At 45.2% G+C, this 23,359-nt stretch overlaps 1 protein-coding gene across 1 annotated transcript in view; it reads right to left on the bottom strand.

Moving 5' to 3' along the window:
- The window catches only part of NTSR1 (neurotensin receptor 1 (high affinity)), a 52,217-nt gene extending 28,864 nt beyond the window's left edge, over positions 1 to 23,353 (bottom strand). The window contains exon 1 of the mRNA XM_010019927.1: positions 22,741 to 23,353. Coding sequence (XP_010018229.1) covers positions 22,741 to 23,256 — 516 coding nt within the window. The 5' untranslated portion in view covers positions 23,257 to 23,353. The remainder of the gene's footprint in view (positions 1 to 22,740) is intronic.
- Positions 23,354 to 23,359: the final 6 nt, after the last annotated feature.

Here is a 23,359-nt window from a genome sequence, read left to right as displayed (position 1 = left end):
GCCACCCCATTCATTCAGCCTCTTTGGCACCATTTCAGTGACAAAGGAGAAAGCTGAGCTGCTTCACGTGGGGGCTGGCAGCCTCCCAGGGGTGATGTGCCAAACCCCATTCATCTTCCCTGTGCAGAGGTTCAGCTGCTGGCGGAAACCCAGGTGAAAAACAGGAGAGGTGAGATGCTCCAGCCCCTGCCCTTGCTGGTGCGGATCTCTCTGGCGGCTGCTTTCTGTCTCAGAATGTTTTAAATACACTACATTTTCCTCCGGGATTTCATGAGGACATGGGTCGGTTTGGGATGGGAAGAGAGACAGGATCAACCCAGATGTTGCAGAGAGGGCTGGCTCTGCTCAGAGCCTCACAGCTGAAAGCTGACTGATACTGCCAGGCCAGTACCTGCACACATCAGTCTCAATAAGGGCAAATTGGCTTCCTAATGAGACATTCTCCTCATTTCGGTGACACACGGCTTCTTCATTTTTTTATATCTGATCTCTTTCAAATGCAATTAATCTCTCCAGTCTTTTTTCTCCCTTCAACAATAGGGAAGGGACAGACAACTGGCAGTACTACTATCAAACCCTCTTCTATTTGAAAAAGGCTAATAAACCACCAAGATTCACAGTGACCCTTCCTACCCTTAAACCAAGGAATGTATTTTAAGCAAAAGCACCTACTTCTGAGGTGAGCCACTGCCCATATTTTAACTAATAGAGAATTGATTTTCTGATATGTAACTGAGGTGTCTGCTCCGGCCCGATGTCAAAGACAGACGTGCTTGACCAGGAGCTCACCAAGATCTTTTGTTTTCATGATTATTTTCCAGTTCAGTTCATTATTTTAATAAAAGATACAAAATGATGCCTTATATAGATGACAGATGCACTTCTAATGTTATTTATTTCTTCCAGTTGTAAAGAATCTGCTTGAATCAAAGCCTCAAAGTGTTAGAAGTGTCACCTATTCACCTGTCTATGGGATGCGAGTATGGCCTTAGAAAATGAACCCTCCAAGCTTTGGAGATGTGAGGAAGGATGTAAAAGATCTGAGAAGCAAAGTTCAGGTCTGTCTGTGCCAAAAATACTAAAAAATGTCATTATTTGGTGAGGTGATCTTCCCTATGGTCAACACCCAGGACTATATCGAATGCCAGGACAATAAATTGAATTCCTTCCAGATTCACTTCCCATGAAGGAGCAGTCATGAGAAGGATGAGTATCTGAACTGGTGAAGATGAAGCTCTTCAGCTCTGAATTGTTTTGAGAGACTCCACTTGAACCACAGTGATTAGAGAAGACATAAAAAATCCTGGACTCGGTTCTCCCAACTCCTTGCAACGTAGGAAGAGATGCTCCCGTGTCACTCACTCTGGTAGGAAAAAAATATGACAAGATCCTAAAACTTCTTGATTTCTGATTCAGTAAAACCTGAGAGTCTTTTAAGTGACAACTTCTCATAAATAATTCCATCTAATGGAAGATACTTCAGTAATTGCGATATTTTAAATTCAGCCCTTTAAGTGCAGAGAATTCTCATTAGCTCTCAGTATTCGGGTACTGTAATGAATTTTCATGGAGAGAGAATTGCATATATAGCACTGAAATGGTGGAAGTATGTTGCATTTATTCAGCATTTCATGGACAGAGTAAGTGATTCATTGAGCAAAACTCTCCATTCCCTTTTGGATACAAGAAAGGTTTGCTTATTCCTGTTCTTCAGGTAAATAAACCAAGGCAGCAAATGAATAGATCTGATCTAAATCTCTTCTTCACAAGCATTGTCATAATTATTTTCTCTGTTTTCTTGCAAGGTTTATTTTTAAATGAAGCTTTCAAGAGGCCCTGGGAAGCCTGATTTTCCATACCTCAGTCTAACTCCTGAGTAATATTGCTTTGACTAAAGGCAATAAAAACATCCACAGGGGAGCTGAAATGCCAGGCTGGCAGATTGAGTGCTCATATATTGTAAATGAATTAAGATTAAGAGTTCAGGAAGAAATCATGCTTTTTCACCAGTGCAGAGAGGATTTGGCCAGCTTGTGGTGTTCATGGTTGTTTAAAGGAATTTGTGTATCTTGGAGAAGCAACTCTTCTAATTTCCATATATTGCTAACTCTGAAACCAGATCATGGAAATTAAAACATCCATGTCCTCAGTTATTCCACTGGCACTGAAAGTGATGAACGAGGAGGAGCAATATTAAAGCAGGAAAATGAGTGCTTCCAGTTTATATGCTTGTTTTCCACTGAACTATGACCTTTCTCATGAAGCAGTGGGTCATAACCCCCAGTCCTGGCAATGTTCAAGGCCAGGTTGGACACAGGGGCTTTGAGCAACCTGGGTCTAGTGAAACATGTCCCTGACTGTGGCAGGGCTTGGAACTGGAGGAGCTTTAAGGTCCCTTCCAACCCAAACCATTCTCTGATGCTATTCTATGATTCTACAATCTGTTCATAGAGCAACTTCCCACCCCCAGCCCCAGTCACACCTCAATCCCCCTCTGAGGGTACCCAGCTTGTTTTCGAAAACACCTCTCTTCTGCATTACTCACAGCTCGTATTCAGTTTTACCTTCTATTCCCTGCAGTACTTCATTTGGAAAAGCATAGCTACAATGACAGAGTTATCCCAACTTTGACCACTTTACCAGGTTTACAGCTTGTACAAGGGAGCTCAAAAGTGTAGGTCACTCCTCACGCACCCCAAACCCACGGGCATCCAGGTATATCCAGGTCTCTATAGCTGCAGTTGATACAAGCAGCCGAGGCTGTTGGCTCTGCAAAAGCTCTTTCATGGTGATTGTGAAACCACCTTCTCTGAGCTTTTCTCCTTTTGCATGAAGAAAGGGCTTTTTATATACACACATGCATGTAACACCAGGACCAGCTTTCATTCTGATAGTAGAGTTCAAACCCAATTTGAATTAGCCAAAATGTCTCACAGGCAAGGACCTGTCTGGGGCTTGTCAAAAAGGCATTCAGATGTTCTGCTCTGCTGCACAGCTGTCGGTAAAGCAGGGATCCTATAGATGAAAAAAAAGGGATTTGTCTGATCTTTAACGATACAGTCAGTCTCACAACCTGAGAACAAAGATGAAGATCCTGAACCAAACACAAAGAGGGACAGGCACCAGCCAGTTGAGTGGTATTTGATTATACTTAGAGCCCATTAAAGACCTTACTCCACAATCTCCCTGGCATATACCTGGCACAGAGAAGGGAAAACATTTGATCTTTAGCAGCGAAGGAGTAAGAGCAAACTAAAAACACAAGACAGATACTTTAAACAAAATGAATCAAGAGAGAATGCCAAGAACTAACTTTTAAGAAACAATTCATGTATATTTTTACTTATTTGTTATGCATTAATTAAAATGCTTAAAAGAAGTGGAACCTGGCTCAGGGTTTGATGAAACCTGGCTCATGCTTTGGCTCATCTGAGTGCAAGCTGTAAGAAAAATATAACCAGAAAGATCTGTTTGGAGGGTTCAAAAGCTTTGTGCATTTAAGGATATATTATACACTGTTGTAAAGTAAGAAAAGTACAGGGCTTGAGTTGATGCAAGAATACAAGTTAAAATAACAAGGGAAAAATGTCTTTGTCCTGCAAAGAGTTTCTAATAATTGAAGCATGATTAAGGAAAAGAGCAAATCCTGTGACTTTTGCAGCCTGTTACACCTGTGAGTAGCTGCTATATGCACCCTCACTGCAATAGCTCTGTCTTTAAGGACCCCTCCTACAGAATGAAACCTCTACAAGCCTCTACAGAATGAAGCCTTTTAGGACCCCTCTAAGCCTCTAAAGCAAGTGGTAACGCTGTGTTCTTACTTCTGGAGGTCCCTGGTTCAAACTCCAGCAACTCACATAGGTCACCCAGGTGAATGCTGACGCAAAAGGACGGGGAGTTACAAGCCTGGAGGTCCAGGATTCTGCCCTTGCTTAGACATACAGCAGCTTGAGACAACTCATCTTCTGAGAATGGTGAATTTGATGAAAACAATTATTTTTGGAAGGACACCAAAAGCTACTTGAAGATTCATATTACAATTCAATAAAGAGTATTGACAAAGAAAAGGGGGCAAATGTTGAGCTGTTTCAGTGTTTTCAAACACTTGTTTTCTCTCTGGAAACACTAACACATTTCATCTCAAAATATTAAATGAAAATACCCTGCTGAATTTCTGTTTTATTTCAGAATTGTCCTCAGCTAAAAAAATAAAGAAGAAGAAGATGGTTTATAAGCCAAAAATGAAGTGAGGCACTTCACCTCAGCTCAAACTGGAAGTTTCATTTGCAAACAACGTGCTGTAAGTCAACCCCAGATTAATTGCTTTGTTTCTCTGATCCCTGGTAAGTTTCTTCACTCATTCTTCTCGGTTTGACCCAAGCATTTTTTTTTTTCCTTTGAAAATTAATTATTTCACTGCAAAACCACAAACCTCATTGTTCTCCCAAGTGCAGGAGGACTGTTTCCGTTGGAAAGAGAGGATGAAGGCTAAATAGTGGCTCCAGCCCATGAGCACTGGAAGCAGGGATGCAGCTCCTGCCATGAGCAGATGCATTTCCAGTCTTCAACCCCAGTTTTCCTGTGACCAGCACTGAAGAAAGAATACAACAACAGAGAGGATCAGCTTCTTCTGCCACTGCAGCCTGGACAGACCACACCAGCATCTGGGGAGAGGCAGGGCAGAGCTGTATCACCCTCCTCTGCACCCCAGGGCTATCTCTGTCTTCTATAGCAATGTTCCGCTGGGAAATTTCTTTGGAATTAGGGAGAAACCCCTCCAGAAGCACATCTATGCAAGTGACAGCTGACTTCTTGGTAATGACAGCTTTGGAGACAATTGTGACAGGCAATTGTTTAACAAGAACTGGCATTTTCCATGAAAATAATTATATTGAGGAAGCACAAGGACATCTTATCTTTGAGTCTCTGGCTTTTCAGCCAAGCCCATCTTGGCAGTTGACAGTCCTAACTACCGTACCCTGACTAACCAACTCTGGACTGTTCATTCTCGTGGCAAGCACTGTTTGGTGGACCACCAAAATCTAATCCTTTAAATCAGTCTGGCATTCCCATAAACATAGATAGAGTGTCCACTTCAGGCAGAAACCTCACCGGAGACTTCAGAACTTCATTGGACGTTGTGGGTGAATGTTGGAAGTCTTCATGGCCTTGTACATTCACTCCCCTGAATGGGGACATTTTCCAGTAGCAGATTAAGCTTCTCCTACTGGGCACAAATTATTTGGATGTTGCCTTGCAAGACTTAATGGATTGCTTGAAGTTTGCTGTGCACTCCAGCTCCTTTACTTCTGCAAGAGAGAGCTTTTGGTGCAGCTCAGAAGTGATGGAATGAAAACTAACTGCGAATTGCTGGTGTTGCTGAGATGCTGCCAGTTCCTCTCCCAAGGTGGAAGATGGAGCTAGATCCAGAACAGGAGAAAAATCAATGAATGTCACCATGGCATTAACACTCAAAGGCTCACACAGCCACTGAGAATTGCTGGGGCAAAGGGTTTACCTAGCAGTTTTCATGCTGTATAATTTCCTCCACCTCCTTTTGGCCATAGCAGTGATTACTGTTCTTTGGCTTAGGGAATGAAAGAGTGGAGTATTTTGGACAGAATGGGGGGGGGGAAATGATCTGGGAACATTTCCATTTCTCTCAACTCTTGCTTAACTTGCTTTAAGGTTTTATTAAAGACAGAATTGTTGACAATAAAATGATTTCTCTGTGCTGGGCAAGGTAAAGCAGATTGTTACACACAGAGAGAAGGGAGCTGACTGCTCTCATAAATAAGTCAATGTGTTAGTCCTGCTAGACTGGAAGTGGAGTGACAGCTCTTCCAGATGCTGATGCTCTACTTCTCTGTGACCCTCGGTAAACTGAAGCTTGCTAAAAATACCCTACAAAGGCACACGTGCTTCAGGGTTACAGAAATGCTTGGAGCAGGGGAGCTTTTAAATGATCAGGCTCCAGCTCCCCACCTCAAAACCCAGCTGTGTTGAGTATTTCACCTCTGCTCCCATTTAATGTGCCTGGATCTCCATCAGCTCTCTCTGCTGCAGCTTCATGCCCAGGGAGGGGGGAAGGATGCTGTGATTCTGTGATGGGGTCTTAGGCTGCTGAGGTTCTGAGCGTGGTGTGGATGTGGGCTTGCTGCAAGACAGCCATTCTGGGAGCAAATCATTGCTCTGAGGGGCTGCTGAGCCACATTATTTGTAGTGAAGGTTATTTCAGATGATGTTTCTAAAAGGGATGTTTGCATACACGCCCATTCTTGCTCTACTCCCTCTTGTGCCTTCAGACACCAAAGGGACAGGCGTATGGCAGTGACAAAACATAATCAAAATTAAAAGCACCAGGAGATGGAAGCCCATTATATTCCGAAGGAGAGCTTCGTTTTGGGATGAAAGTTCCCTCATTCCTCAAAATGCAGCTCATGTGCAGCCAGCAGCCAGCAAGAACATGTCTCCATCCCTCCCTCAGACCCAGCAGAGGAAGCAAATTAAGTGTCATTGAGACCCAGACTCTTTCTCTATTTCTTTTGCAATCTGTTGTCTGTGTACAGCAGAAGAGGGTGATTAATGCTTTCCTTTACCCATGCAGGGAAGAAGTTACCAATTAGCCACTCTGTCCCTATCTCCTTGTTTAAAATGCACATTAACATAACTGAAACAATAACGTTTTAATTAGATGGAAATAGAAAAGCTACTGGAGAATGATATTGTTGCAGCAGCCTGAGGTTCCTTAGCCACTAACACACTAAAGAGAGAGTTAAACAACAGAGTTTCCACAACACTTTTTGCACTGCTCCATCTCTTCTCACTTAGAGTGATAGAAAGCAGGGACAACCAGGGTGGGAAATGACTTCCCTGAAGTTCCACAGACATCCTACTGGGAGCGGAACCATCTCACGCTCCAACAATTCCTGCCACGTTACCTGCCTTGCATTAAAAAAGAAGGAGGAAACCCCCTGCAGCTCCGAACTGGAGGATGCCTACAAAGTGATAAACAGGGGGACAGCACATAAACCATGATGGAGCTACAGTGAAAAGAGGAGCTGAGTCTTATTGCCAGTGTGGCTTGTGCACTTAGCCAGGGAATGGGGAGGAAGAGAGGAAGAAGCAGCAGGTTCCCACAGCTCAGAGAGGATCATCCTCATCACTACCTGGGGTTGAGCAATGAGGTTATTGGATGTATAAAAAAAACATTAAAATAAAAATAAAAAAGAAAAATAAATAAAAAAAGATAAAGGAAAAACTGGAGGTGACCCATGGAACTCTTCACACATATAAGGATGTACTCTAACTGCAAAAGGTAATGAAAGACTGCCTCTAGTGTGGTCCAGGGATCAATCCCTTTAGAGCTAGTTCCCCCAGGGTCACTGCAGCTGCAATCCCAGCTTTTGGAGAGGTGCAGCCTGGACCACACTGGTGTATGGAGGCTTCTGAGATGAGGCCCATTGCCAACACAAAATGTGTCACCGTGAATCATCTGTGCACCAGTTTCAAAGTAAAAACTCTTCCTGAATCATGGTAAAAAGTACAAAAGTTCTGCTCTGAAAAAGGAAATTCACTGACTTCTTTTTGAGCCAGAAAGAGGGGGAAAGGTTATGTAATTCGTTTACTTTGAATAATAAGCATATCAAAATTATCTAAACAGTGCTAACAACAGTTAAATCTCTATTTATTTAATCAGTCTGCTTTTGCTCTGGAATAGATGCTTGTGCTCCAGGCAAGCTTGGCTCCTTCACCTTAAAACAATTTAAACCCAAAACTTTACCCAACAGCTGAGAGAGGCTGGCAGGGCAGCAGCCTTGCTCCATATCTATGTTACTGCCTTAACCACGTGCTCCTAAAAACCATCCTATTTTTGTTAAGTGCTACACAGAGCTGAATGTGAGCAGAAGGAGAAGCTGGAAGCATTTTGTAAGTCTTGAAACAAGCTGGTTTCTTGGGGGTGACCAATGGTCATTTAATAACTGATTTGCCCCATTTCCAGCCCCATCTGCTTGGCTGGAGCCAGATTTCTGACAAGTTGCTGCTATAATTCTAAATAAAAAAGCCATGCTTACTTTCAGCTGTATTTCTTGTCTCCCTGGATAATAACTCCGCTTTCCTCAGCAGTCTTTGCAATTCATTCTTTGTGACTGGACACAAAAGCTCTGTTTTCTATGAGATCGCTTATCTCCAGCAAAGCTCCAATGGAATATTGAATGAAGGGATGAAAACTCTATCAAAACAATGAGTGTCCCAGCCTGGAGAGTAATTTTTCATGGCTTCTTCTTGATGTTTGCAGGTAATAATTTTCATCAGCTTCATTCCCAGAAGGGATTAGGCAATTTTCTCCCCATCAGCCTCATGTGACACTGGGCACTCTCCTTCACCACCAGTGAAGAGGTCTTTGATTGCCATCCCCATCCCTGTGGGATTCCTAGGAATCTCCCTGTCGATTCATTCATGTCCATGATTTATGCCAATAGATATATAGGTGTAACACAGATGCACAACAAAAGCAGCTCAGCAAAGCTGATAGAGCGTTGATGCTGGAATCATTGTGTTAAGCCAGCACTGAGGAAGGAGCTTCGCCCCACTGCAACACCAGCCTTGCATTTGGGACTGGTGTGTGTTTGTAAGTGGAGGCAGCCAGGCAGAAAGACTCATTCTCCACCTGAGTGATTTCCCTGCTGCCAAGATACTGACCTGAAAGGCCCAAGACACAGGTTATCTCTTGGCAGAAGAGCATCACGACTAAAGGGATGTTGGGTCTGAAGAGAAGTAGCCAGTAGGTTAATGCAATGGCTCCATGTGGCACAAGCACGTTTTGCAAACGTGCTTGTATGAGATTTGTAGGACAGAAATAGAGGGAAATCTGCTAACTATTAAGGTTTTCCTTTAGTGTAAGGCACTGGGGTGTGGACCAGCATCCCAGAAAGGAAAGAAGCCCATTGCTGAAAAGGAATTAATGCCCAGAAGGTTTTCATCTGTGATTCGCTTCTGCATCAACAGTACCCACAAGTCAAAATAATCTCTACAGCTGGATCGATATGCATGGCCTTAAAACCAAGCTGCTCTCTGTTGTCATGAGGGTGGATCAGGAAAGGTGTTAGTGCAAATCCACATGGAAAATCAGGGACTGCACCCTGCCAGACACAGCCCCTGCAAAAACCACCTGAAACAGCCACACTGGTCCACCCCTGTAAAAAAAATAGGCCAAGTCATGCAAACGACCCAAACCAACTCCAAATCATCCAAAATGTTTGTGGTTTTTCTTTCTGAATATGAAGGAACAGCTCTGATTTACAGCACGAAGGGAGAGCAGCCCCTGTCTCTTCTGTAAAGAGCCGAATTCAGCTCGGAGACAGGAGCAGGGGCTGAGCAGAGGCGAGCAGATGCGAGGAAGTGGGTCTGTTTGCAGGCATACGGCTTCTGTGCAAAGCTACAGCTGCGGTTGTAGAGTCTGAGTCAATAGTTGCTTTAACAGAAAACCAGTTTTATTCCACAGACACAAAGGCCTCTTCTATCACTGCCCAGCAGGAGATATAGAAAACTGTCATTTCTTGCCCTGTTTCTGCCCTTGTCTCTCTGCTTTTGCTTGTAACAGGCTGCCAGTGGGTTTTCTATTGCTTTAGGGTTTTGTTTTTAATTGAAACTGAGTAAACTACTTCTTTTTTCCCTAAATAGCTGCTGAATTTAACAAAGTTTTCCATTATTTCACAGGGAAGGAACCAGCAACCTTCAAAGCAGAAAACACAAACATTATCTGAACTTGTTTTGTGCAAGAGCAAGGGGACATAACCTCACATTGAGGGGGGCAGCCCCTGAGAGATGTTTATAGCAACTTCTGCCTGGGCAATATTTAACAGATGTAATTTAGCATAGCACTACATGATATGAGAAAACCTCTTTAGAATATGCCCTGCGATCTTTCCCTTTCCCAAACACACTTGTTTTGACACAAGCCAGCTTTATTTCTGGCTGTAACATCACTATATATGTGGTAGTCTTTCCTGGAACATCTCCATTGATAAAAGGGGGTGAAGAGGGAAAAGAGAGGCATTCATGAAAGTGGAAGACCTTTTGCATCACCTCCCTGTGATACAGCCATTCCCTGCAGATCAAATCTCTAACACTTCTTAGAGGAACTTGGGCTAGGCAGGGAGTGACTGGGGTGGGAGATCTCATTTGCTGGAAGAGACAGAGCTGCCAAGCAGTAATGCACCCAGCATCTCATTCTCAAAATAAATAGCTCCTGCCATGCTTCATCTTCTTTCTCTTTTCCTAGAGGACCCCTAGCATTAATATCAGTAGTGAGCTAGATGCCTGTTCTTTCTGATAAAGGAGCAGAGTAGCTCCCTTTGACAGCGCTCAGCTATTCTATCCTAAAGCCCTATCAGTGCTTGTAACCTGAAATACTCCTTTTGCTTCCAGCATCTCTTTTAGCCCCCAGCCTTCCACTAATGCAGGGCATTTAAAGAGCAGGCTGCTAAGGGGTTGCACCAAGCTGAAAGCTCAGTGAAACAAGGCAGCACTGATAGGACCCAATGGGATTTAGGAGCAGGGAGGGTGAAGGTAGATGGAGTAGATTTGTGGCTGGGAGCTGAGCATGGGCAGCTGGGTGCTGGGAGCCACGGCCACTTTGTGTTTCATTATTATTTCCACCTCTCTTCCCTCACCCCTTTTAAAAGTCCATTTCTTTGCATAACAGTGGTTTTGTTTTCACTGCCCTGACACGTCAGTGAGACCCATGTACTCTGGCTTGGGAGTGAACTGAGGGAAAATGTATCCATAATGGAACTCTTGTTGGGAATTCTCTGAGCTTTTTGCTGCTCCCAAGCAGAGTGTGTTTAGCAATGAGCTAGAATGTCTAATGGGCTTCTGCCATTTTCTCTGACTCTCAGAAAAATGGCTATTGTAGCTGCTAGTGCTCTGTCTTCAAACGAAACCCTTTTCTCACTAGACACTAAAGAATAAATGATATTTGCTTGGCTCCAGGATGCTCTTGGAAAACAAGATCAGATCAGGAAGTCTTTCTGGCCATGCTGCCATTGCATTGACCTGTCTCCCATTAAAGCTGCACCGGTTGTTCCCTTCCAATACTCCAATGCTGCTCTCAGGCAGTAGCTGCCGTTATTAGGAGGTCTTAGCACTGCATCGCTGCACCTTAGAGAAAAGGGGGGAGAGGTTTCCCTTCCCTTTTGCAACAAAAAGCAGTCTTTTAATGAGCAAGATGTATATGAGTGACAGAGCCAGTATCTGCACAATGCCACAGGGAATAAATGGCATCACTCTGATGGTTATTTAGACTGTGAGCTCTATGGCACAGCGAATCACGGAATCAATCAGGTTAGAAAAGACCCTTAAGGTCATCAAGTCCAACCATTAACCTAATATTACCAAGTCCACCACTAAACCATGTCCCTAAACACCACATCTACACATCTTTTAAACACTTCCATCATCATCCTTTAATATTCTTTGTGCAAGATGAGGCCTGGGGCTCGGTGTCCCAATATACACAGCCATGGCTGTCTCACTGCAATATCCAAGGAGAAGGTTAGACCGACCCTGAGTTTTGTGTCTTTCCCTTATGCATCTCAGAACTGCACCTTGATGGCATCCTGCAGAGCAGATGGCAAAACAAATCTCAACCAAAGTCACAGAGCCAATGTCCTGCAAAATGCCCTTTGCAATATTTAGTGTGATGGAGCCTAAAGTAGCTTCTCTGTGGAGATGGAGTGAGAGCCTGGTCTATTGTGAGAATCAGACCAAAACTGATTCTTGTCCTGGCAACTAATGGGTTTGGACACATTTGTCCTCCATGAAAGGTGAAGTTGGGCAGTGACCTGGGCAGTGACCTTGGCAGGGCATTCAGTGCTCTAGAGGGTAGGAGAGACAGAGAGGAGCCCAGACAAAGATAAGACACAAAGCTGTTAATAAAGTCCATAAAGAGGTGCTGAGCTCATGGCATTATACCTGACAAAGTCATCACATGAACATACAAAAGAGTAAAACAGGTCCAGGTAATTTCAGGGCATGAGAATATGTTCCGTGCCATCTTAAACTTGGTGAGATGGATTTTCTCAACAGCTTGTTTAAAAGGGAAGTGGGCTACTTAATTAAAAGAAATAAAACAGATGGCCTATTGCATGAGCAGAGATTATTTTCCAAGGTTCTCGTCTACCTGGATGTCAGCATTTCCCAGAGGTTTTTGTGCCTCCAGTTCTTTCCTTTGGCCATGGAGCCACAAGCAGGCTTTCAGGCACTGGCATTTTGCAAAATGGCATTTTTAGATACAGATTTCTTGGTTCAAATATTCTTACCACTTGCCTATAAAGCACCAAGCATAAATCAGCACCGTATAAAACCAGAGTAATAGAAAAAACAGGCTGTTAATCTTCATAATGTGCCTCTCAGTGGGGATTTCACTTGAATGTTATTTGCATTAAATATGATACCAAGTGCTGGATATGGAGTTATAAATAAATTAAAGGCCATGTTTAAGTCCAACACTGTCCCACTGCTGACTGCAGGCTCAAGCCTGAGAGCTGTTAACAGTTGACTGTACAGATTTGGGTGGCAGCCTGACTTGCTGAAGGAAATGGCAGTGGCAAGTTCCATCATTAGTGGCCTAAGAAACTCGTTCGGGGGGGCAATTAACACCCTGAGTGGGGTTTTTAATGTCAGCCCAACCTCTGGCAATGCTGGCTGTGTTGTGGGCACTTTGGCTTGGGCAGATGTTCAGCAAAATACCCCAAGAGCATAATTTTTTTCAGTGAAACTATAAACATCTTAATTATAGCAGCACAGTCAGCCTTGCTCTTCTGGCAGGAAGGAAAAAGAAGTTTGTGCTAAACTTCACAGAGATGAATTCATCATGTATTTTAGGCAAATAACTGAAGCAAACTGCTCCTGGCCTCAGAGTACATGAAGTGATAGATGGGTTCAACTGCATAACAGTGAAAGAAATCAAGCTTTGGATGATGAAAACTAAAATCCCTGGAATAAACACAGGTTGTTTCAGCAGCAGGACCATGACCCCTGTGGCACAAACCCTTTGGCACAGCTGCCAGTACTGTGATTTTTACAGAGTCAGACAGTTTGAAAATTATTAAGAATGGGGAATGGAAAATTATTGAGAAATGAGAAACTATTAAGAAATGCTTCTGGCCCCATTGCTCCATGGTGCAGGAGGTCATCATCTGAATTGGACCCTTGGCTGGAGGAGGACAAGGTGGGAATGACTGTCTAGAGCTGAGCACGGGAGAGAAGGGTTCGGGTTGTTCTGGTTTGCTTTGGAGCCACCAGCAATAGCTGTACTTGTGGCAGAGAACAGTGTTCTCTGGCAGCACCAACATGAACACCTCCTTCCCGAGACACAAATTAGATCACAGATGTTCAGAGGAAGGTACATAATCAACACAGCAACACACAACATTTCTATGCCCTCCTGGTGCTGCCCAGCCCACTAATCCCTCTCTAGCCCCTTAGCAGCTTTCAGACTCTGCTAGCTCACTTTTACCTGCTACAAAACCACAAACCTCCATCCCTTTGCTTTCTTTTCCCTCTTCCCTCACTCCACTTGAGGATTTTCTCCACACCAACTGCACAGGCATGAGGCTCTGCCTCTGTCTCTCGCACTGCTGAGGACAAGAGCAAGGAAAGAGGCGTAACAGGACTTGTTTGCTGGCATGGCTTGGTCCTGGCTGGAGCAGGACTGCCAGGCTGGATGTATGCCCTGGGCTGCTGCACTCTGATATGCTTTCTGACCAAATTCCTGCATAGTTCTTTACCCTTCCAAGGGATTTTTCCATCCTGCAGCTCTCTTGCACTGGTCTGAACCTGTATTTCCCCTCCTTCCTACAGTGCTTTATCACACTGCATGCACTTGGAGTTAAAGAACAAGTATGACAGTGTCATAAGCCCATGACTGTCAGGGATGAAAAATGAAATGTGGGCTTTGGGGAGAGAAAGTCAATCCTGTGAGTTTCTCTTTTGAATGAGTATATTAAAATGTGTAAATCGAATCATGCCTATGAGGATAAAATGTAAGGTTGTTGCAGGAAGAATCAATAGTAATGCAAGCAAGGAGCTAAACTTGCTAGTGGCTGTGAGTTGCATATTTATAAGATGGCTTTGAAAAAAATCCCATAGAATATGAGGGAAAAGCAGGTTAATTTTGTATTGAACATACTTGAATAGTTATTGGCTTATTAAACAACTTCTCTGGAAGAACAAGATGATACGGCAGTCCTAGCAAGTACTGAGACCACATTTATTTGGTTCAGCACTGCAGACCTGCATTGTTCTTGGTTATGTTACAATTAATAGGATGTGGCATTGCAGTGACTGTATTAATTAGCTTCTTGGAGTCTTGATCCAAAAAAGAGGTCTGCTGAGCTAAATGCCATCCTGCATCAAAGAGTTCATAGCTGATAGGCAGCAGGTCTTTGCTCCTCAGGTCTGGGTGAAGCTGGTAAGTTGGTAGACCCCTTTCTTCAGGGTTAAAAGAGTCAGTTAAGATGAGATTGCTCCTCCTGCTGCTAGACACCCTGAAAAGCCTGGAGCTGCAGAGCCAAGTCAGAGGGTGAGCATCCGTGAGGATGCGCCTGCAAGAGCAGGAGAGCATCCATCAGCAGGGCTGAGATGCCCAGGAAGGGAAGGCACCCAGCACACCCATTGCCTGGCAGAAACCTGATCAAACACACTGTAACTTTTCCTGAAGTCCTGCTGCCTGCTCAGAAATTAGAGTTCCGAGCACTGGCTCTGTAAGCCAGTGTCTATCCAAGATTTACATGTGCTAAGGAAGTGTTTGCTAATCTCTCTCATTTCCTCTGGAGGAGGAACAAATCTCTCGAAGCAAGGTAAACCATTCATTTCAAGAGTGTAAGTTGGCTGCAACAGCAGTGGCCCTAAATTTATTCTTTATTATGTAGAGAGAGTAATATTTGGCAGGAAAGTACCAGAAGGTAATTTCAAAGGCAAGGGCAAACGCTGAAATCAGGCTCTATACCCAGTCCTGTCTAAGCTGTATATTCTTCTTCTGTATATTTAGGAATTCGCTTGGCAAAGAGACACCTGGAAGATTTCATAAGGAGAGATTTATTGCAGAGGGTTCAGCATGTGGGGAGATGTACAACATGGGCTGGGAGTAAGTCATGGAGGCTGCCCATGAGGATGGCAAGGGGCTGCTCCAATGGAGCCAGCAACCACGGGCACCAAACCCAGAGCACGTCCTCCAGCTTGGCTGTCACTCCAACGCCTCTAATTCACTGACAGTAAATATGCTTTTTGCTCTGTGCGTGGCTTTATAGTTTAGAGGTACTCCCAGCTTTTTCATGAGCAATTTGAATAAAAGAGATGCCCTTTTCCCTCCTTTCACATACTGAAGACTTTGTGAAAGTTTACTTTTTTCCTTTGTGTTTTTTTTCCTGTTTCCACTAGGAAAATCTCACCTCTTTGATCTCTGTCTTCAACTGACAATTGTTTCTAGTCCCTGAGAACTTAAAAGCTTCAAAGAAATCTCAGTGAACTTTCTCTTAAAAAAAAAAAGAACTCCAGTTAAAAAGACCTTGTTCATTCTATTATTTTTTCTTTCCTGAGAGAAAAAGAGCTCCTGTGAAGCTGTGCCCAGCAGTGCCCTCTCTGCACTGAGAATTATTGACATGGAAAAGCCACAGGAGACCAAAAGCAAGTCTCACATGCTCGAACCATCTGCGGATAACCAGCTCCTCCTGCCCACCAGACGTATCTTCTCCAAAGGATGAGAACAAGGGCAGTGCTCCCTGGTAAGGAACAGCCCTGTCTCACAGCATCCTCTGTCCTGGCAGGAAAGGGGTGATGACGGGGTTCTGTTACCCCATGGAGGCAGGAGGAGGGTGGACCTCCATAGACAGATGGACCAGGAAGGCTCTTGGGTATCAGGATATAAAATTGTCTCACTGTTATTTTCCTCCCATCCATGGAAATCTTAACAACTAACAATTTGAATGCAGGAAAATACTGGGAATGAACCAGCAGCTCAGAAGATTCCTGCCATCCAGAACTCCATCACCACCACCTTTCCTAAACCAGCCCCAGGTACTTGTTTTCTGAATAACTCATCAGCTCAACTGATTTATCATCAGCTTTAAGATGTAAGATATAAAATTGAAACTGGATGGAAGAAATGTCATCCATGGGAGGCAAAATGTGGGGGCGCATGTTACTGGAGCATGACGAATTAGCTGTCCCTCTCCCCTGAGACTTTGGTTTAAGGGAAGAAACTCCAAACCTTTCCATGAGATCACACCCTCACATGAAATTCAGAAGGGAGCTATTCAGCAGGGATCATGCAAGTGTGGTTATTCTGTCCCTCATCCTCCAGAGCACATCCAGCCTTGCAGGATTCACTCTTAATTCATTGCTGAAGAGTAGCCCCTGCTTTTGGTGTCATCTGCCTCCTGAGAAGTGAAGGCAATGCCCAGCCATGCTTGAGGAGCTCCATGCTCCCTCCACTTTTTTTAACCCCAGTTATCATGGTGCCAGACCAACATTAATTATGATGCAAAGTGCTCCTCGCTTGCATTTCAAAGAGGTCTGGGACTAGCGAGGACACTTTGCTGTGTTTTGTAAGGGAATTTAAAAACATCCATTCAAATTCCACAGTAAAAGCAGCAAAATCTACCATTCAGAGAAAAGCAGCTCTTCATGAAGCCAGAAGACCAGCTTGATCAGGTCCCTGCTCAGATGTGTCCTTACAGAGGGTGATGGGGGCCAGCAGCTGAGACTGGCTGCTCTCAGGTGGTCACACTAGACAAGTGACCGCAGGGTGCTCCTGTGTCTCCAGAAGCAGCAAAAAGGCTGGGAAAGCTCTGAATTTACCATCTGCTTTTCTCTGCCATGCCAGAGTGAAGGTGCTGACCCCTGTGAGAGGGACATGGGGTATGGAGATATGGTGAGGATGGATATTGGAAGCATCTCCAACTTCACACAGCACAAGTGGGTTACACTGGAGAGCAACCAGATTGGAAATGTCATAACCCAGCCTCATCGGCTTAATAAAAGGGGAAGGAGGGATGTCAGTACTGGGACTGTTTTGGCATCTAATGTTACCTGCTTTAGGGCTATTTTGACTTTCCCACCCGGGACCCCACCACACTCCTCAGCTTCTCCAGATCCTTTTGCTCACCCACTGTCTCGTGCCTCTCAGCAAGGGATAACTTCAGAGCAGGGAAAACATGATGGTGACACTGTGGAAGCCTCAAGCCCACTCTGTCGCCTGCCCAGGCACCCACGTGTCCCATGGTGGGATGCTGCCCATCGCGTGCGCCTTGGGCAGGACACAGAAGCATTTCTAAACATCAGGAAGCAAAAGTGCCATCTGTGAGTCTCAAGCAGATGCTGCACAGAGACGATAGCAAAAGCCTGTAAGGGAAAGGAGGGGGGAAGTAGGGAGAAGACAATTAAATAGCTCTTTAAAATGATCTGGAAGAAGATTAAAGGCAGCTGCAGGTTTTGTGGGCTGTTTTTCACTCTGAGAAGAGAAGCCACTAGATTACCTTGGTCTCTTCTACCTTTGCAAACTGCTGTTAAGAGGAAAACCTAAGAGCTGACTTGATCGGCCACATTTCCCTGTTCTTTTATTATCCCTCTGGCTGACATCTCAGGAAGGGGGAGGGAAAAGGAATCAAGTAAATTAAAATCAATTGGGGGAAAAAAAAAAGAGAAGAAATTATGTAAGAACTGGCAAACCACAGCAGGCCAAGTGGTTATGTAAAGCAATGAACACAAGAGCTTATTTAATTTAGATCTAGCTGCAAGACGGACCGCAGTGTAAAAGGGCTGGGATTAGACAGGCTGGGCTGATGTGCATATGCTGAATTAAAGTCCTGAATTCCCTGCTTAGTCCATGGAGAAAAGGCAGCTTTTAAGGGATGCTCACACCACCGCAGGGGTGGAGGACCCTCTCCAGAGATCCTCTGTGTGTAGCCAAGATAGTTTTATCAGCCAGGGTCATGGGTGGGATTATCACTTCATGGAGCTGTAGTGACCGATTTAAAACAGTACCATTATTAAAAGCCATAGTAGGAATTTGGCTGTGACCTAAGGAAAAGAAACCAATTCCTCTAGTCAACATCAGTATAAGCACAGGATTCCTGAACTAAAGCCATTGACTAATCCTGGATATGAGTTGCCAACAAACCTGGAGAGAATTCAGCCATTTGGTTTTATGGGTTGCTGTTTTCATGTACTACAGAGATGCTTGTCATGTTTATTTACACAGCACCACAGATCTGCCAGTGGGCAGAGCCCTGCCAGCCACGGCACCGACCATGTGCATTGTGGCAGAAAGCTCATCGCACAGCCCTGCCAAGGTGCTCCTCACCACACAGAAGTGTAAGGGAGTGTTTGCAACATCGTGCATGGAATTAACAACTTTGTGGGCCTCTCAGACAAGTGGGAATTGAATATATGCCCTTGGAAGAGTGTGTAGAAAGGTTAATTAATGAATGCCAAGAGGCCAAGCTGCACCAGCTCCAACACCTGGTCCTTCCTTCCCCTTCAGTCCTGAGGCTCTTTGGCACATTCTTACAAAGGCATCACAGGAAGAAACATAGGAAGCAATAAAGCAGGGGACCTCCTTGGGCAAGCAGTTGTTTCATGTGCAGAGTTATTTACTCTACAAATCACCTGAACTATGAACAGACTTCAAAAAACATATTAAACATGTGGAGAAATAGGGGAGTTGTAGCCACACATGGGTTGGTTGATGCAGAGTAGAACTGCAGCAGAAGAGCTGCTCTCCCAAACCTGTTTGAGGTCGGGAGAAGTTCCCAATGCACGTCCCAAGAAGTTGCCCTGTCAAATGAGCAACTTGGAGCTGATGGAGCTGTGACAGTTTATGGAGGCTCAGGGCCTGCTGCCATGTGTTTTAATAAATGGGTTCACACCAGATGTCCATGCAAATAAAACATTAGCATGTGTCAGGCACTACCTACTCAAACACTTGCCATAACTTAGGGGACATCTTGCAGCAGAGCCATCCAAGTGCTGACTGTGCCATGCCAGTGGGAAAAGACATTCCCCTCTCTCCCTTCAATTATGAGGTGCCAGAGAGTTGCCCACACACAGGCTCCCCACACCAGTGTGCCAAATCCAGGCTCAGTTAAAACCCTGGGGGTTTAGGTCAAGATGTTGCCTGATTCTGTGATGACACTGATGGCGTACCAGGTATTTATCTCAACTTCCCCTCCTTCCCCAGGTCCACTAAGGACCAATCCAGAAAAGAGGGTATGAAGGTAAGAAATAAGCAACAAAGGAAAATCAGCTTGCAGAGCCATCTGGTTTTTGGAAAACAGGGCTGAGAATGTGTGATACTGCACGTGGTGGGATGGAACACTTGGCAGGCTGCAGGGTCAGGGGACCTGGCCCTAGATCCAACAGCAAGGCTGTGAAGTAGCCAAACCCACAGGTAGTGACCTGCAAGTGAAGAGGAGAAACATCTCATGCTGCCTTGGAGCTCTCTTATCTCTTGCTGCCACAATGAGCAGCTTTAAAACCTCCTCCAGCTGAAGTGGCATGAAAACATGGATTTACTTGTACGGGGATGGCTTGAAGAGGTGTTTAATTTGTGTGGAAAAAAAAACCAAACTAAAATTGGCTGCAGAGTGTTCTAGAGGATGCTGCCAGTCAAAGTGTTAACTACACCTAAATAATGTGGCTATAATGGACTTATTCCTGCTACCAGATCCCACGCTGATGCCAATATTCAAACCAGACGTCCCCGACTGACAGAAGTAACAGGCAAGTTGACGATGAAGAATATATAATAAACCAGACTCACAGGCTGCTTTAAGCAGCTTCAAGGACAGTGATAAAGCTGGGAAATGGTACTGCTTTAAAGAATTACATATCAGAGGTCACACAGAGCTTGATGGCATGAAGTGAGATGTGCCATGCCCGGGTGTACGGACCTCAGTGACACCCTGCAGAACATCCCACCTATTGCTTATCACTGTGTGCTGCTCTGAACAACCTGTAATTGCTTCAATATCAGTAATTACTTCTTAGAGGTGTTGTGGAGGTTAAGTGGTGCAAGTTAAGTAGTATGGGCAAGAATCAAATATGTCAAATGTTGTTTAAGGAGTTACTTTTTTTCTTAGTACAGGGAAATCCGGTTGTTCACACACAGTTGAGTTTCATTCAGGAATGCGCATTAAAACTCAAATATTCAAAGCAAATACAAATTAAACGCTTCAAAATCAGAGATGTTAAATGAATACACTCAAATATTCATCCCAGAAAGCTTGTTCCAGTCCAGAGAGGAGCGTTTTCCTGCAATGATCCCAGCAGAAGCGTAGCTCACACTGGGCTCTGAGGCTATAAATGGTTACAATTGCTCTGTTCTGGGACTGGCTTTCAATCAGTCAACAAATAAAACCTCTTAGAGAACTAATGGCTTCCAAAAAAAAAATAACAAAAACAAAAACAAAAAAAAAAAAAAATAAAATCCCAATTTGCTTTAGACAGTTTGCCAAACAGGAAGAGGAGTGAAATATGTTGAGTGATTTATTACAAGTGATTTGCCAGCTCAAGCAAGTGCATCATTGCTCTGCTTAATCTAAAGGCAGAAAATGAACGCAAAGAGATGCAAAGACCTGCTCTAAAGCAGCTTGAATCCACTGTGAGAGACCAGGTCTCCAGATTCCCAACCAGCGAGTCCTCTGCACGTCCCATCCACGCTGCCACTGCCCTTTCCTTCACAGCTCTTCCATTATTTGCCCTTTTCTAAGCCCCTGCACAGCTTCCACGTGAGAACGCCCGCTCGCATGCTGCGCGGTGCTTTCCATTAACGCTGTTCAAACCTGTCTTGCAGCTGCTTTGCTTATTCACCATGGAGCCTGCCCCAGCCCAGGGCCCTGCATCACATTGTGTGCTGCTTCCCTGCACGCAGAGGAATGGAGCGAAGCCATTAAACAACCTTCCTATCTTAGCAAATCTACTTCTGTAGCCGGATCCCTTGAGAGGGAACAGTAGGCGAGGGTTTGGCTTTCCCCCCTCAACCCCAACAGCTGCCTCTTTCTTCTTACTTTTGAATTCATTCACAAGGGAAATAACAATAAAAAATAAAATACATGAGGAAAAGGCCACAGGTGAACTGCATGTACTGTGTATTCATGTCTGCCTACTTGGCTAATGGGATAAGGTATAGCCTGAATAATAGCCAGATTGTAAAATATGTTAAGAATTTCTTAAACTGTAATCTCCAAAGACATGGCTAGGAAATAATCCTTTGGTTTTAGCCCTGCCGTGGTAACAATGAACATCAGTTTAATCTGAGAGGAAGATGACTGGAAATAATGCATTTCAGCCACATTGTTCTCAAATCAGATGGCTCATCTCCTCAGAGAGCACAGAATTTGAGCTAAGTACACTGAGCTGCCACTGACAACATCTACAAAGCACCTACAGCAGAAATAAAGCCCCCAGCATTTCAAAATGAAAGTTTGATATGAAGACAAGACACAGAGGGAATCCAGGGCTTCTGTGGGGGCTGGATTTTGGTTTATGTGAGCAGTACAGGGAGAAACATCTCTAAACACATCCACAGACTCTGGGCTTAAATCTAACCCTGTGTGCCCTCAACTGCTCTTCAGTCAAGGGAGAAAAGGTTCTGGTCAGTTTCCATTTAAGTTCCCTCCCTTTAATCACAGAATCACAAAATACTCAGGGTTGGAAGGGACCTTAAAGACGATCTCGTAAACTTTGGGAGCACCTTAAAGGCTTTAGTGCACCTGCAGCTTTAAATTCTAACTGGCTGCTGATTAAACCCAGCTGAAATTCATGTTCAAGATAAAAGATTGAGGAGATATCACATGCCAGCCTGGCAGCAAAGGGACTGTGGAGGTTGGTGTCTTCCTCTTTCTGTCTCTCTCATTCCATGTCTCTTGCATTTTTCAAGCCTAATGCTCCAATAAACAAATGCCTCAATCCCTCAAAGCACTGAAGCGCAGCAAGTGTTGATGCTGAAACCCTTTCCATGCATGAGTGTGTTAGATGGAGCGGTGTGTGGAGACCAGCAAAGCCTTTCTGAAGTCAGGAGGGGTCTGCTAGTTAAACCAGCCCTGGATTTCCCTAAACCCAGCAAAAATACCAGCTTCTGGCTTTGAACATGCAGTTCCTTTCCAGAAGCCTATGCTACACCTTGTTCCCGAAACTTTCTGAAATTAGAGTCTGTTGCTACTCAGAGGAAATGGGCTCAACCCAAGAAACTAGGAGAAGGGGGGAGATAGTTTTATTGCCCTCAATCTTGCTGGCCGCTTTCCAGCAGAAGGAAAGGAGATGCAGAGAAAGGGTGGGGATTTATGGACTTTCTGGCTATGAACTGCCACGTTTGGGGAGAACCCGAGCATCCCCGTTCTGAGACAGCAGCCGCATGGCAGAGCAGGGCCCGGCTGCCCCAGCCCGGGGCCGGATTAACTGTGGGGCAGGATTGACCCCGGTGCAGGGTCTCAGCCCAGCGCTGTGGGACCGGAGGGAGTGTGGGAGGAGACGCAGCAAACGGAGCCGAAATTCCCCCTCCGTGCCCTGCGCCGGTCCCTCCCGTCGGGGCTGCGCGGGACATCTCATTCCCAAGCCGGTCCACCCTTTCCAGGCCTCCCCCTCCTGGCCCGCCCGTCTCCGTAAAGTTTGGCCACCCAAGCCCGGGAGGGAGGCGACTGCCCGGCCCCGCTTCTCGAGGGGGACCCCGATCCTCACCTGGATGACCGTCTTCAGCGTGGAGGCGTCCACGATGGTGGTGCAGATAAGGGAGTCGGGATTCTGGTCCTTGCCGTAGATCTCTCCCATGGTGAAGATCATGGGGATAGCGAGGAGGAAGGAGGCGATCCAGATGCAGCTGATGAACTTCTTGGTGCGGCTGCGGGACATGATGCTTTTGGCTTTGAAGGGGTGGCAGATGGCCATGTAGCGCTCCACGCTGAGGCTGGCGATGTTGAGCGCCGTGGCGTAGGTGCAGGCGTCCCGGAGGAAGTAGTAGCCCTTGCAAACGGCCCCCCCAAAAGCCCACGGGTGATGGACCCAAATGAAGTTGTAGAGCTCGATGGGCATGCAGAGGAGGAAGATGAGGAGGTCGGAGAAGGCGAGGCTGGCCAGGTGGTAGTGCACGGTGCTCTGCAGGTTCTGCAGTGACTTCTTCCTCACCAGCGTGTACGCCGTGATAGAGTTACCCACGGTGCCCACCAGGAAAAGAGCCAAATAGATGACGGTCACCATCACTTTGGAGTAGATGTCGGTGTTAACGTCCAGGTCCTCCTCGTCGGGCACTTTGGGGAGCAGGTCGGAGCGGTTGGAGGCATTGGTATAGCCGATGGGGTGC

The sequence above is a fragment of the Nestor notabilis genome, unplaced genomic scaffold, assembly GCF_000696875.1.
Source record: "Nestor notabilis isolate BGI_N333 unplaced genomic scaffold, ASM69687v1 scaffold8288, whole genome shotgun sequence".
NCBI lineage: Eukaryota > Metazoa > Chordata > Aves > Psittaciformes > Psittacidae > Nestor > Nestor notabilis.
The sequence above is the reverse complement of the archived record's forward strand: the minus strand, read 5'-3'. Positions and strand labels throughout refer to the sequence as shown.